Source organism: Oncorhynchus tshawytscha, linkage group LG01 (assembly GCF_018296145.1).
Source record: "Oncorhynchus tshawytscha isolate Ot180627B linkage group LG01, Otsh_v2.0, whole genome shotgun sequence".
NCBI classification, from domain to species: Eukaryota; Metazoa; Chordata; class Actinopteri; order Salmoniformes; family Salmonidae; genus Oncorhynchus; species Oncorhynchus tshawytscha.
In genome coordinates this window covers 72,723,562-72,739,541 of record NC_056429.1, presented here as the reverse complement: position 1 = coordinate 72,739,541, position 15,980 = coordinate 72,723,562, and the positions used below count along the sequence as shown (strand labels likewise).

The following is a 15,980-nucleotide window of genomic DNA, read 5'->3' as shown; positions in this document are numbered from 1 at the left end:
CACTGATGTTGGGCGATTAGGCCTGGCTCGCAGTCTGTGTTCCAATTCATCCCAAAGGTGTTTGATTGGGTTGAGGTCAGGTCTCTGAGCAGGTCAGTCAAGTTCTTATACACAGATCTCGACAAACCATTTCTGTAGGGACCTCTCTTTGTGCATGGGGGCATTGTCATGCTGAAAAAAGGAAAGGGATTTCCCCAAACTGTTGCAACAAAATTGGAAGCAAAGAATCGTCTAGAATTTCATTGTATGCTGTAACTTTAAGATTTCCCTTCAGTGGAACTAAGAGGCCTAGCTCGAACCCTGAAAAACAGCCCAGACCATTATTTCTCCTCCACTAAACTTTAGAGTTGGCCCTATGGTAGCATTCTCCTGGCATCCGCCAAACCCAGATTCGTCCGTCGGACTGCCAGATGGAGACACGTGATTCCTCACTCCAAAGAACTGGTTTCCACTGCTCCTGGTTTCCACTGAGTCCAACGGCTGCGAGCTTTACACCACTCCAGACGACGCTTGGCATTGCGCATGGTGATCTTAAGCTTGTGTGCGGCTGCTCGGCCTTGGTATCCCATTCATGAAGCTCCCGATGAACAATTCTTGTGCTGACATTGCTTCCAAAGGCAGTTTGGAACTAGGTAGTGAGTGTTGCAACTGAGTAGAGATGATTTTTACACGCTCAGATCCTCACTTCAGCACTCAGCAGTCCTGTTCTGTGTGCTTGTGTGGCCTACCAATTCGCGGCTGAGCCGTTGTTGCTTCCTAGACATTTCCACTTCACAACAACAGCACTTACAGTTGACGAGGAAAGTTCTAGCAGGACAGAAATTTACGGAACTGAATTGTTGGAAAGGTGGCATCCTATGACGGTGCCACGTTGAAAGTCACTGAGCTCTTCAGTACGGGCCATTCTACTGACAATGTTTCTCTATGGAGATTGCATGGCTGGGTGCTCGATTTTATATACTTGTCAGCAACGAATGTGGCTGAAATAGCCGAATCCACTCATTTGAAGGGATATCCACATACTTTTGTATATATAGTGATTGTGTTAAACCTAACCCTAACCCTGAAAACTGATCTGAGGTCAGTTCTGTGTCTTTTACCCTTAAATGGTTACAGTAAGTAGTTGGGGAGGGTATGCTGATCCTAAACCAGTGCTAGGCCAGACATGCTAGGTTATACCGTATGCTGCAGCAGCACTGTAGATATGTGTTTACATTAGAGTGAAAGGCATCTCCAAATATTACCAACCTCTGGCTGTGTGTAAACACAAACACACGCACACATGCACACACAGTGATGCAAGCCTATGCTTGCTTCAAGGCAAGCAACAATAAACCATGCATGAGAGCACCAGTAGTTCCGGATGACTGTCTGAGCTCGCTCTCCGTAGTCGATGTGAGTAGGACCTTTAAACAGGTTAATATTCACAAGGCCGCTAGGCCATATGGAGTACCAGGTCACGTACTCAGAGCATGCACTGATCAGCTGGCAAGTTCAATCTCTCCCTGACCCAGTCTGTAATACCTACATGTTTCAAGCAGACCATCATAGTCCCTGTGCCCAAGAACGCCAGATAACCTGACTATCGCCCATAGCTATGAAATGCTTTGAAAGGCTGGTCATGGCCTACATCAACACGATTATCCCAGAAACCCAGGACCCACTCCAATTCGCATACTGCCCCAACAGATCCACAGATGATGCAATCTCTATTGCATTCCACACTGCCCTTTCCCACCTAGACAAAAGGAACACCTATGTGAGAATGCTATTCACTGACTACAGCTCAGCGTTCAAAACCATAGTGCCCTCAAAGCTCATCACTAAGCTAAGGACACTAGGAATGAACACCTCCCTCTGCAACTGGATCCTGGACTTCCCGACGGGCCGCCCCCAGGTGGTAAGGGTAGGTAACAACATATCCGCCACGCTGATCCCCAACACGGGGGCCCCTCAGCGGTGTGTGTTCAGTCCCCTCCTGTACTCCCTGTTCACTCATGACTGCATGGCCTGGCACGACTCCAACACCATCATTGAGTTTTCCGATGCCACAACATTGGTAGGCCTGATCACTGACAACGATGAGACAGCCTATAGGGAGGAGGTCAGAGACCTGGCTGTGTGGTGCCAGGACAACAACCTCTCCCTCAACATGATCAAAACAAAGGAGATGATTGTGGACTACAGGAAAAGGAGCACGCCCCCATTCACATCGACGGAGCTGTAGTGGAGCAGGTTGAGAGCTGTTCCTTGGTGTCCACATCACCAGCAAACTATCATGGTCCAAACACACCAAGACAGTCGTGAAGAGGACACGACAAAGCCTATGGCCCCTCAGGAGACGGACAATATTTGTCATGTGTCCTCAGATCCTCAAAAAGTTCTACAGCTGCACCATCAAGAGCATCGTGACCAGTTGCATCACTGCCTGGTATGGCAACTGCTCGGCCTCCGACTGCAAGGTACTAAGGAAGGTAGTGAGTACGGCCCAGTACATTACTGGGGCCAAGCTTCCTGCCATCCAGGACCTATATACCAGGCAGTGTCAGAGGAAGGCCCAAAAAATTGTCAAAGACTCCAGCTACCCTAGTCATAGACTGTTCTCTCTGCTACCGCACGGCAAGTGGCAAGTCTAGGTCCAAAAGGCTTCTTAACAGCTTCTACCCCCAAGCCATAAGACTCCTGAACAGCTAATCAAATGGCTACCCAGACTATTTGCATTGCCCCCCCCCCCTCCTTCTTTTACAATGCTGCTACTCTCTGTTTATTATCTATGCATAGTCACTTTAACTCTACCTACATGTACATATTACCTCTATTACCTCAATTACCTAGACTAACTAGTGCCCCCGCACATTGACTCTGTACCGGTACCCCCTGTATGAAGCCTCGCTATAATTATTTTACTACTGCTCTTTTTGTTTTTAAGGCAGGACCCACTAATTTCATTCATACTGACAAATAAAAATGCCAGATTATCCCTGTCAATAGTTGGGAGAAGAATGATTGCATAGCACCCTACCTCAGACTGTCAGGATGTTCATTTTCTAGCTCACAAACTACATTCCTTTGCTGTGATGATTTCTTTGATTAATTCTTGTCTGTCACTTTTGTCTTACATTATCTATTTAGTGCTCCTGTGTCCTGCTCCTATTTTCCTTTTTCCTTTATTTAACTAGGCAAGTGAGTTAAGAACAAATTCTTATTTTCAATGACGGCCTAGGAACAGTGGGTTAACTGCCTGTTCAGGGGCAGAATGACAGATTTGTACCTTGTCAGCTCCGGGATTTGAATTGTAACCTTCTGGTTACTAGTCCAATGCTCTAACCACTAGGCTACCCTGATCTCCTAGAGATCAAGCAGTGGTGGAAAAAGTACCCAATTGTCATACTTGAGTAAAATATTTTACAGTCACCCTGTAAAATACTACTTGATTAAAAGTCTAAAAATATTTGGTTTTAAATATACTTTAGTATCAAAAGTAAATGTAATCACTAAAATATACTTAAGTTTCAAAAGCCAAAGTAAAAGTATAAATCCTTTCAAATTCCTTATATTAACTTCTTATGGCTGCAGGGGCAGTATTGAGTAGCTTGGATGAAAGGTTCCCAGAGTAAACTGCCTGCTCCTCTCTCCCAGTTGCTAATATATGCATATTATTATTAGTATCGGATAGAAAACACTCTGAAGTTTCTAAAACTGTTTGAATGATGTATGTGAGTATAACAGGACTCATATGGCAGGCAAAAACCTGAGAAGAAATCCAAACATGAAGTGGGAAATCTGAGGCTGGTCAATTTTCAACCCAGCCCCTATTGAATACACAGTGGGATATTGGTTATGTTGCACTTCCTAAGGCTTTCACTGGATGTCAACCCTCTTTAGAAACTTGTTTGAGGATTCTACTCTGAAGTGGGCCCGAATGAGAGAGGAAAGAGTCTGAGGTCTGCCAGAAGTCACGCGCTGGTCACGCACATTTCACATGAGAGGTAGCTGCGTTCCTTTGCTTTTCTGAAGACAAAGGAATTCTCCGGTTGGAATATTATTGAAGTTTTATGTTAAAAACATCCTAAAGATTGATTCCATACATCGTTTGACATGTTTCTACGGACAGTAACGGAACTTTTTTTACATTTCGTCTGCAACTAGGGAACGCGCTTCATGACTTTGGACTTGTTTGCCAAACGTGCTAACAAAAGTAGCTCTTTGGACAAAAATGATGGACATTATCGAACAAATCAAACATTTAATGTGGAACTGGGATTCCTGGGAGTGCATTCTGATGAAGATCATCAAAGGTAAGTGAATATTTATAATGTTATTTCTGTTGACTCCAACATGGCGGATATCTCTATTTGTTTTCTGAGCGCCGTTCTCAGATTATTGCATGGTTTGCTTTTTCCGTAAAGCTTTTTTGAAATCTGACACAGCAGTTACATTAAGGAGAAGTGTATCTATATTTCCATTTTCATTGACATTTATAATGAGTATTTCTGTAAAATGAAGTGGCTCTCTGCAATATCACCGGATGTTTTTGGAACTAGTGAACATAACGCGCCAATGTATACTGAGATTTTTTTATATAAATATGCACTTTATTGAACAAAACATACATGTATTGTGTAACATGAAGTCCTATTAGTGTCATCTGATGAAGATCATCAAAGGTTAGTGATTCATTTTATCTCTATTTGTGCTTTTTTGACTCCTCTCTTTGGTTGGAAAAATGGCTGTGTTTTTCTGTGGCTTGGCTCTGACCTAACATAATCGTTTGTGGTGCTTTCGCTGTAAAGCCTATTTCAAATTGGACACTTTGGTGGGATTAACAACAAGACTACCTTTAAAATGGTATAAGATACATGTATGTTTGAGGAATTTTAATTATGAGATTTCTGTTGTTTGAATTTGGAGCCCTGCACTTCAACGGGATTGCAGCCCTAAGAAGTTTTTCAGCAAACCAGACGACACGATTTTCTTGTTTTTTATTCATTTACGGATAGCCAGAGGCACACTTAAACAGTCAGACATAATTTACAAATGACCCATTTGTGTTTAGTGAGTCTGCCAGATCAGAGGCAGTAGAGATGACCAGGGATGTTGATAAGTGTGTGAATTAGACAATTTTCCTGTCCTGCTAAGAATTCAAAATGTAATGAGTACTTTCGGGTGTCAGGGAAAATGTAAGGACTAAAAAGTACATTATTTTCCTTAGGACTATAGTAGAGTAAAAGTGAAAGTTGTCAAAAATATAAATAGTAAAGTAAAGTACAGATACCGCCAAAAAACTACTTATGTAGTACTTTAAAGTATTTTTACTTAAGGAATTTACACCACTGCAACCAAGTGCTATTCACCAAGCATTGGCTGATTCACTCACCTGTGAGGAGAACCATCCTACTCCAGTTTGAACTAGCACTGCAGTCACTATTTGGACATTGGGAACACATTTGCATTTGCCTGTTTTATTTTCTTTGTGGGTTTCGTCTTAAACAGTCTAGTGCATTTTAGAGTTGAAAAACACCAACTACAGATAGACGTGCTTGTTTGAGCATCTCAAAGACTAAATTAAATGTAGAATCAGTGTAACAGGTGACAAACAGATTATTTTACTATTGTAACAAGCAGTGGGGATAATTATATTGTCCCTGTCAAGAGCCCAGGCTTTTGCCATAGGTGGTACAGTTCTCATCTCTGGACCACAAAAGCTTTAGATTGCATTCTGCTAAGGCACTTGTCTCTCTCTACATCGGTCAACTACCTTGGTGACCAGAGTGGGATCCTTTCGATACGCCTATGGGGCCTGGGGATACAAATGCTCCTAGAGAGAAGGGGGAATACTGAAGCATGTGTTGATGACAGTTATACAGTCTCCATCAGAGGCCCAGACTTTTGGCATAGATGGTAAAGCTCTCATTTCTGTAGTGCAACACTGTACGATTGTGCCCTCCACAGCACTTGACATACATCGATTGGTAGGTTATACTATACTTAGATACTACAAATACTGCCTGAGACACCTTTGCTATTTGTCTCACTAATCAACAAATGCTATTTGATATGGAGTTATTTGTTTGTATGTACAGTATATGCATGAAATGTACATTTTTGAAAAAAATGTCTCACACTCAGTTAAAAAGGATCTGGCCCGTTTCTTCAATTTTCGCCTAAAATGGCATACTCAAATCTAATTGCCTGTAGCTCAGGACCTGAAGCAAGGATATGCATATTCTTGATACCATTTCAAATGAAACACTTTGAAATGTGTGGAAATGTGAAATTAATGTAGGAGAATATGAGAACATTCCATCTTTGAAATGCAAGAGAAAGGCCATAATGTATTATTCCAGGTTAGGTGCAATTAAAGTTTTGGCCACTAGACGGCAGGAGTGTGTGTGCAAAGTTTTAGACTGATCCAATGAACCATCACATTTATGTTCAAAATGTTGTATCAAGTCTGCCCAAATGTGCCTAATTGGTTATTGATACATTTGCAAGTTCATAATTGTGCACTCTCCTCAAACAATAGCATGGTATTATTTCACTGTAATAGCTACTGTAAATTGGACAGTGCAGTCAGATTATGGGCTTTCTGCCCATATCAGATATGTCTATGATCTGGGAAATATTATTGTTACTTACAACCTCATGCTAATCACATTAGCCTACGTTAGCTCAACTGTCCCGCAGGGAGGACACCGATCCCATAGAGCAGGTATTCCCAAAGCGTTGGTAGTATGCCAAAAAAAATGTGATTCACATTAAAAACTATTTATTTTTTCCAACGGGGCTATACAATTTGGGTGAGTTTTTTTTCTTGCCTGAGCAGCCTCGTTTCACTGCCAAAAACAAAATTAAACCATCTAGTGTTCAGTGAAATAACAACACAATGTCAAATACAGGTACCCTAGTCAAATAATTAACATCCAATCACGTTACTCTCTAGCGTGAAACCTTCACTCTTGTGCAGACATTTAGAAACAAAACATGACAATTTGAAAAATAAGCCACAGGAGTTTTTTGAGCAAGAATAAAGACGATTTTCGAATAGTAAGACATGTATAAAAGCAACAGATACCATTAATAAGAAGGGGCTAGAAGCGTCTTATATGGTGAGCTACCGAGTGTCTAAGACAGGCAAGCCCCATGGCACTATGGAAGACTTCATTCTTCCTGCTGCTGCGGATATGGCTGGTACAATGCTGGGGGAAAAGGTATACAGACAATGCCTTCATCAAACAACACTGTTTCACGACGCATCAGTGACATGGCAGGAGATGTTTTTAAACTATTACTGCTTCGCATTAAAGCCAGTGAATTATATGCGTTACAGCTGGATGAGTCAACAGACGTGGCGTGTCTGGCACAGCTCCTGATATACAGTTGAAGTCGGAAGTTTACATACACCTTAGCCAAATACAATTAAACTCAGTTTTTCACAATTCCTGACATTTAATCCTAGTAAAAATTCCCTGTCTTGGGTCAGTTAGGATCACCACTTTATTTTAAGAATGTAAAATGTCAGAATAATAGTAGAGAGAATTATTTATTTCAGCTTTATTTCTTTCATCACATACCCAGTGGGACAGAAGTTTACATGCACTCAATTAGTATTTGGTAGCCTTGCCTTTAAATTGTTTAACTTGGGTCAAACGTTTCGGGTAGCCTTCCACAAGTTTCCCACAATAATTTGGGTGAATATTGGCCCATTCCTCCAGAGAGAACTGGTGTAACTGAGTCAGGTTTGTAGGCCTCCTTGCTCACACATGCTTTTTCAGTTCTGCCCAGAAATGTTCGATAGGATTGAGGTCAGGGCTTTGTGATGGCCACTCCAATACCTTGAATTTGTTTTCCTTAAGCCATTTTACCACAATTTTGGAAGTATGCTTGGGGTCATTGTCCATTTGGAAGACCCATTTGCTCCCAAGGATGAACCAGACTTGTGAAGGTCTACAATGTCTTGGCTGATTTCTTTTGACTTTCCCATGATGTCATGCAAAGAGGCATGTCATGCAAAGAGGAGTTTGAAGGTAGGCCTTGAAATACATCCACAGGTACACCTCCAATTGACTCAAATGATGTCAATTAGCCCAACAGAAGCTTCTAAAGCCATGACATAATTTTCTGGAATTTTCCAAGCTGTTTAAAGGCACAGTCAACTTAGTGTATGTAAACTTCTGACCCACCGGAATTGTGATACAGTGAATTATAAGTGAAATAATCTGTCTGTAAACAATCGTTGGGAAAATTACGTGTGTCATGCATAAAGTAGATGTCCTAACCGACTTGCCAAAACTATAGTTCGTTAACAAGAAACTTGTGGAGTGGTTGAAAAATGAGTTTTAATGACTCCAACCTTAATGTGAGTAAGCTTCCGACTTCAACTGTATGTCCGTTATGTTTATGGGGGGGAGGGGGGTCAATAAAGGAAGACATCCTCTTCTGCAAACCACTGGAAACCAGGACAACATGAGAGGATATTTTTAAAGTACTGGACAGCTTTGTGACGTCAAATAAATTTTGGTGGTCAAGGTGTGTTGGTATCTGTACTGATGGCGCAAAAGCGAAGACATGGAGACATAGTGGAGTGGTAACCCGCATGCAAGCAGTTGCTCCCGACGCCACTTGGGTATACTGCTACCAAGGGAATGCCTGACAGCTTGAAAGACGTTTTGGACACTACAGTGAAAATGGTTAACTTTGTTAAAGCAAGGCCCCTGAACTCTCGTGTATTTTCTGCATTATGCAATGATATGGGCAGCGACCATGTAAAGCTTTTACAACATACAGAAGTGCGCTGGTTATTAAGGGGCAAAGTATAGACACGTTTTTTAAAAATTGAGAGACAAACTTAAAGTTTTCTTTACTGACCATCATTTTCACTTGTCTAACTGCTTGCTTGATGATGAGTTTCTGACACGACTGGCCTATCTGGGTGATGTTTTTTCTCGCCTGAATGATCTGAATCTAGGATTAGAGGGACTCTCCTCAACTATATTTTATGTGTGGGACAAAATTGAGGCTATGATTAAGAAGTTGGAGCTCTTTTCTGTCTGCATTAACAAGGACAACACACAGGTCTTTCCATCATTGTATGATTTTTTGTGTGCAAATGAACTCAAGCTTACGGACAATGTCAAATGTGATATAGCGAAGCACCTGAGTGAGCTGGGTGCGCAATTACGCAGGTACTTTCCCGAAACGGATGACACAAACAACTGGATTTGTTATCCCTTTCATGCCCTGCCTCCAGTCCACTTACCGATATCTGAACATGGGAGCCTCATCGAAATTGCAACAAGCGGTTCTGTGACATTTTTATTTAATCAGAAGCCACTGTCAGATTTCTGGATTGGGCTGCACTCAGAGTTTCTTGCCTTGGCTAATTGTGCTGTTAAGACACGGATGCCCTTTGCAACCACGTACCTATGTGAGAGTGGATTCTCAGCCTTCACTAGCATGAAAACTAAACACAGGCACAGACTGTATGTGGAAAATTATTTAAGACTGAGACTCTATCCAATTACAACCCAACATTGCAGAGTTATGTGCATCCTTCAAGCACACCCTTCTCATTAACCTGTGGTGAGTTATTCACAATGTTTGATGAATAAATAAGGTTTTATATGTAAGATGGCTAAATAAGGAGCAACATTTTTTATTATTACTATATTATTATTTGTGCCCTGGTCCAAAAAGAGCTCTTTGTCACTTCCCATGAGCCGGGTTGAGACAAAAACACACTCATTCTTATATTTAATAAATTTATTATATAGTGTGTGTGTGTGCAGGCTTACAATGATGGCAAAAAACAACATTTGAGAGTGCGCTGACCCTGGTGCTAGAGGGGGACGCAGCTGGATGTTGAATGTTTGAAGGGGTACGGGACTATAAAAAGTTTGGGAACCACTGGTATAGAGGTTAATAGAATAATGAACATATTGGCAAGATCTTTGCACCATCAACTTTTATCTTAGTAGGAAATGTAATAATTTAAACCATCCTAAATATACTCACATTTACTGAACATTTATCTATATTCCTACGGGCTCTTTATCATTTTCCATACCTTATATTCCAATGCATCCAACATTAAGCATGTCCACCATGGTATTGGGCAGCTGCTATTCGAGAACTCTTCAAACTCTGAATATCTTATTGCAGGGCACATTGTACAACTGTTTTTAGATCATATTTTATTACAATGTATGCTATACAGTGAGCTCCAAAAGTATTGGGATAGTGAATTTGTTTGTTTTTTGTTTTGGCTCTGTACTCCAGCACGTTCGATTTGAAATGATATAATGATATAATGGTTAAAGTGCAGACTGTCAGCTTTAATTTGAGAGTATTTAAATCCATATCGGGCGAACCGTTGAGAAATTACAGCACTTTTTGGGGACCAAAAGTATTGGGAATAATTCACTTATATGTGTATTAAAGTAGTAAAAAGTTAAGTATTTGGTCCCATATTCCAAGCAGTTTCAGATTATTTCGTGCCAAATAGAAATGAAATGGTAAATAATGTATTGTGTCATTTTGGAGTGACTTTTATTGTAAATAAGAATAGAATATGTTTCCAAACCCTTCTACATTAATTTTTTACCTTTATTTTACTATGCAAGTCAGTTAAGAACAAATTCTTATTTTCAATGACAGCCTAGGAACAGTGGGTTAACTGCCTGTTCAGGGGTAGAACGACAGATTTGTACCTTGTCAGCTCGGGGATTTGAACTTGCAACCTTCCGATTACTAGTCCAATGCTCTAACCACTAGGCTACCCTGCCGCCCCAATGTGGATGCTACCGTGATAATGGATACCCGTGAATGAATCATGAATAATGATGAGTGAGAGTTAGTTACAGACGCACAAATATCATACCCCCAAGACAATCTAACCTCTCACCATTACAATAAAGGGGGAGGTTAGCATTTTTGGGAGGCATGAAATGTATGCCTCTGTAACTTTTGGTTCCCTAAAACAGTGTGACTATGTACAAAAAAGTGCTCTAATTTCTAAACGGTTTACCCGATATGAACGAAAATACTGAGTCTGCACTTTAACCTCATAGTCACTGTTGAATTTCAAATCCAAGTGCTGGAGTACAGAGCCAAAACGACAACAAATGTGTCACTGTCCCAATACTTTTGGAGCTCAATGTACTTTTCATGAGAATATGTGCAAGAATAGAAGGTGCCAACAAAGGTTATAGTCATCATAATAATGGTTTACTGCCATATACAAAAAATCAGCTCCCCCCTCCACTCGGATCGATCAACTTCATCATGTTTTAAGGCTTCGGCCCACCCTCTACTTGGCCCGTGGTCTCTTTGGCCCTTGTGGGTGGAGGACAGCCGCAGGGACCCGGGAATACCTCCTTCAGTTCCCACAATTTGCGAGCACAGTATCGCTTTATTTGTCATATAGTATATCAATGCAATCTCACCATCCAGTACATTCTATCCTCTCCAACTCTCCATCCTTTTTCGATCCTTAGCCCTTTACATGCTCTCTCTGCTCCCACTTCATTTAACCATATCTTATAGAGAACCTAGAGCAGACACACACACACACCAAAAACTGCCACAGACCAGCAGACTACGCCTCACGTATTCTCTCAGTCAGTCCATACCATAGCATCGCTAAAGGCATGACAACCAGGCCATGACAACTTCAAGAATTAGTGACAATAACAAGCTGTCTTTAGACTCTATGTGGCTTTGGGGTCATGTGCACTAGTGTCATAACTATGTTTCTTTTTCAGCACGTACAGTATTCTCTAAAGAAAAGTAAATTGTCTTTGTCAATTTTACTTGAAGTTCTGCTTTTAAACTGCTCATAACAGTTATAAACAAGTTAGTGAATCACAAAAATAAGTAAATAGTTATGAGGTTTATAAGTTGTTTATAAAGTCTTTTCCAGTTTTAGCCTAAAGTGTATTCTACACCTTAGAGAAGCCTTACCTGAGCAGATGTTAGTGCGAGCAGTGACATGGGCCTCCTCTTCCTCAGCTCCATACACTTCCTCAGCTTACAGATCTGGTGTCCAGTCCTGCGGTTCAGACAGCAGCTACACTGGCCACAGTTGATCTTTCTCAGGCACGGCTCACACCCTCCACAACTACTCCTCTTTTTCCTCTCCCTCCTCTGGTTGACTTCTGGGGGTCGGGGCAGAGATGTGCCCTCCTCCAGGGGTCTCGAGCCCAGGCTAGGGTGTCCAGGGGGGCTAGGGGCCCCATGGCCTTGCTCTGACTCTGTGTCAAAGGAGTAGGAGGATTGGGTGCTCTCTGAGCTGCAGGAGAACTTGGAGGTAGAACTCTCCTGGTTAGGGATGGAGGAGGTCTTTGGCACTGAACCCAGATCAGATACAGAGACCGATGCAATGTCTGTGTTTGGTTCAGATCCAGTGTTTGTGTATGGGAATGATGGTGGTGGCTCGTCTTGGTTGTTCTTGTTGTGAGTCTTTGGTACAGAACCTAGGTCAGATACAGAGACACACACGGTGTCTTTGTCTGGTGCAGATCCAGTGGTGTAGAGGTCGATCTTTACGTATGGGAGTGATGATGATGATGGTGGCTCTTCTGGGTAGTTGTTGTGGTTCTTTGGCACTGGACTTAGGTCTGGTACAGACACAGTGATGTTAACATCGGTGTTTGATTGAGACAGAGTGGTGGGGACCTCCGCGTTCGTGTTCAGGTGTGACGAAGATGATGCAGATGATGAAGATGACATATATTTTGTGTTACTGTGATTGGATGACTCTTTGGTCTCTTTTTCCACTGGTCTGAGAAGTTGTCTAGCCTCCAGAGAGATAGGGATCTCTAGGCTCTGACAGGGTGCTGGTTTCGCTGGGGTTACACACAGGGGCTTGTGGGGTTCACTAAGGAAGGCAACTGAGAAACTTAGTGATACTGGATGCATTGGGCTCGCCTGTGATGTCTCATGGCAAGTAGTTGGGCCTTTTAAAGGTTTATGGATTTCAACAGTTTGGGTAAGTTGGATTGGTTTAACACCTTTGTTCAGAACGTTCATACCATGTGACACTGTGGGGTGAGACGGAGAGGGCAGATGAAGGAGAGGGGGTGATGTCAGATCTGAGGTAGCTGGTTCAGAGACAGGTGAGGCATGGACAGGTGATTGCATCATCAACGCGTCATCCTGTGGAATAGGCTTTTGGGGCTGAGCGACAGACATAATGGTGCTTGTGTCTGAAGGTCTGCTGATAACCTCTCCCTCCTTCTGTCTCTCGTTTTTCTCTTTTTTTTCCTCCGTCTCATTCACCTTGACTCTCTCCACTCTCTGCTTACCGTCTGCTTCCTTCTTTTCTTCATCTCTCTCATATTCCTGCTTCACCGTTTCCGCTCCTTCCTTCTCCAAACTCTCCCCTCCTCTCTGCTCTCCTGCATGGGTATTTCTCTCTCTTTGCTCCATCTCAATCTGCTCAGCTCCGAGGTTAATCTTGGCGTTGTCTTCACATTTAGGGCCAACTGACTCTTCCTGCCGGTCATCACTGGTAGAGTTACCAAGCTCATGGTTCAGGTTGAAAGAATTGCCCTCAGCAATATTATTGATTAGCTTTTCCTGTTGTTGGTCAACACTGGTGTGCTCATCGAGCTCATAGTGGTTGCCCTCACCACTATGGCTGACAGGCTTATCGTATGAGTCAGTCCCAACCGTTTCACCATTACGGGCAACTAACTCTTCCTGTTTGTCATCACTAGCCAAATCACCAGTCCTCAGGATACGAGGTTTGCCCTCACTAGCATGGCCGACTCCCAGCTCCTGCTGGTCAACACAGGTAGTTTCATCAAGTTCAGTCCTCAGGTTAGGAGGTTTGTCCTTACCAACATGGCCAACTACATTATTCCCTTGGTTAATCTCACTTGGGTCTATACTAACAGTGTCAGACTCCTCAGATCCTTGCTCAATCCTGCTCTTGCTCCCTCTCTGACACACCACTCCCCTCACCCCCCTCCCCCTTGCTGTCTTCCCTACTGTTCTAGGCTTTATTGCCAGGGGAGGAAACTGCTTGGCGCCCCCCATGTCCCTTAAGGATATCCTGCGCCCAGGGGGGTCCTCTCCCACACCATGCTGGAGCAGAGGATTACCCCAGCTCCTTAGCCTCACTGATCCTGTTATACCCACAGGGGCATGGTTAACCCTACCAGGGGATGCCCCCGGACCTTGACCGCCAAGCCTACCAACCCCACTCCTCCCTGGGCTTCTGGCCGGCTGGGCCTGGGTCCTGGTTGTGGATCTTCGGGGTGGCTCTGAAGTTGGCTGTGGACTCTCAAAGGCTTTTCCTCTGGGCTTGCTGGAGTTCAGTCTCTTGGCGGTGGAGATGGCGGTTGTTGTGGGTATCACCTTGCAGCCATTCCTTGTCAGTGGTGGGGATTGTCTCTTAGGGGGTTTGGGGGTAGGAGGCATAGTGGATGATATGAGAGGGCGGAGATGGGGCAGTCGGCATGGGAACCAGGTGAATGGTTGTTAGCCCTGCTCCAACTTTCACTTTTTTCTCTCTCTTCCTAAATTTTTTTAGACACCAAAATTCAGAGTTATTTTCCCACCATGTTGAAAAAGCCGTACAAGTACCTGGAGGAAATTGACAAAGAAAATAAAAATATGTTAAAATAATTGGTTCGACCTCTAGTGCCTGCAAGTCCATGTTTGATTGACAACATAACTTTTTTTATTTCCTGAATAAAACATGCACGTTTTCGTTTTTTTAATGTACTTTGTACAAAAGCTCCAAATTGTATAATTTGTAGCAAATGTTTGGAAATCTTAAATTGCATGTTGTTGCATTAGGGAATTAAGTGTGTGACTATTCAAATAGAAAATGTATGAGGTATCAGGTGTGACAATACGGGTTAGTTAGTTAGCTTGTCGAGTTACTAGCCATGTATTTCACTTTTAATTTATAATTTTCAATAAACAGGCCTTGTGAACCCACTCACTTCCTAACAGAAGGAAAGGCGCGGGTCTGCCATGCCAAATAGAGTCCATTTTTGGTTTTGGCTAGAAACACACCGTCACAAGTTCACAACCTACAACACCTTGTCAAAGCAATTATCCGTGAAGTAAACACATGTAAGAGATTACACAATTTCCTATAAATAAATAGTTAATTGCAATATATATAGCTTTTATTATTCATCAATATATATGCTAAAGATCCTACTTCCGCCTGGCGGTGGTATTTATTTTCTATTTAAGCTACGTCCTTTAAGAGTTAAAACGCAGAGGTGAAGGAAGCTCTTTATAGGTTGCTACACGGCACCGAACCTGGCTCGCTGGCTAGTTCTTTTCCGCACGAATTTCGGACGGAAGCGTAATGACAATGTTGTAACCAGCTTGCAACATTGCCACATCGAGTAGATTTTCTTGCAGTTGACCGAATGTCCGAACAATATCGAGTATTTGACACTCGTGGCATTGGATGGCTGACTAAGCTATTCGTGAATGTCACCAAGAACATAGCCTAATTACGTGATGTTGATGTGGATTTTATTTACACGTTGTCTTTAAAAGGCAGCTCAAATATTTTACATACCAGAGACAGTTGCACTGTCTGAATCGCTAATAATACTCCACCCCTGTTAGACACTGACGTTCATTGTATTGGTTTCCCTCGGAAAATATGTCTGGTTCTTCTTTACCACACTGATACATTGACACAATCTAGCAATACTGTTTATATCAAGCGGCTTTTGATAGTGTAAAACATGCATGTAGCCATACTGGATACAACACAATTTAAAGCGTAAATCCTTCTTGTGTCAATCCCTTCAGGGCAGCCCTCTCTCCCTCCTCTCCCAGATGCAACCTATGGTCTCGAGTCAACTCAGCTCTGGAGTAAAGAGTAATCGGGAAAACCTGGAATGGAATTCACGTTTGTCCACTTTCTCTAATTAGTATAAGTATCTAACTTCTATCAAACTACTTCAAACCCTATAGACAACCCTTAAACAAGCTGATATTCT

General features: G+C 42.4%; 1 protein-coding gene across 1 annotated transcript in view; it reads right to left on the bottom strand.

The window, feature by feature from the left end:
• tet1 (tet methylcytosine dioxygenase 1) overlaps positions 1-15,830 on the bottom strand; it is a 48,552-nt gene extending 32,722 nt beyond the window's left edge. Inside the window, exons 1-2 of the mRNA XM_042325284.1 lie at positions 15,551-15,830; positions 11,962-14,589 (exon numbers count right to left, since the gene is read on the bottom strand). Of these exons, the coding sequence (XP_042181218.1) occupies positions 11,962-14,424 (2,463 nt within the window). The 5' untranslated portion in view covers positions 14,425-14,589; positions 15,551-15,830. The remainder of the gene's footprint in view (positions 1-11,961; positions 14,590-15,550) is intronic.
• Positions 15,831-15,980: the final 150 nt, after the last annotated feature.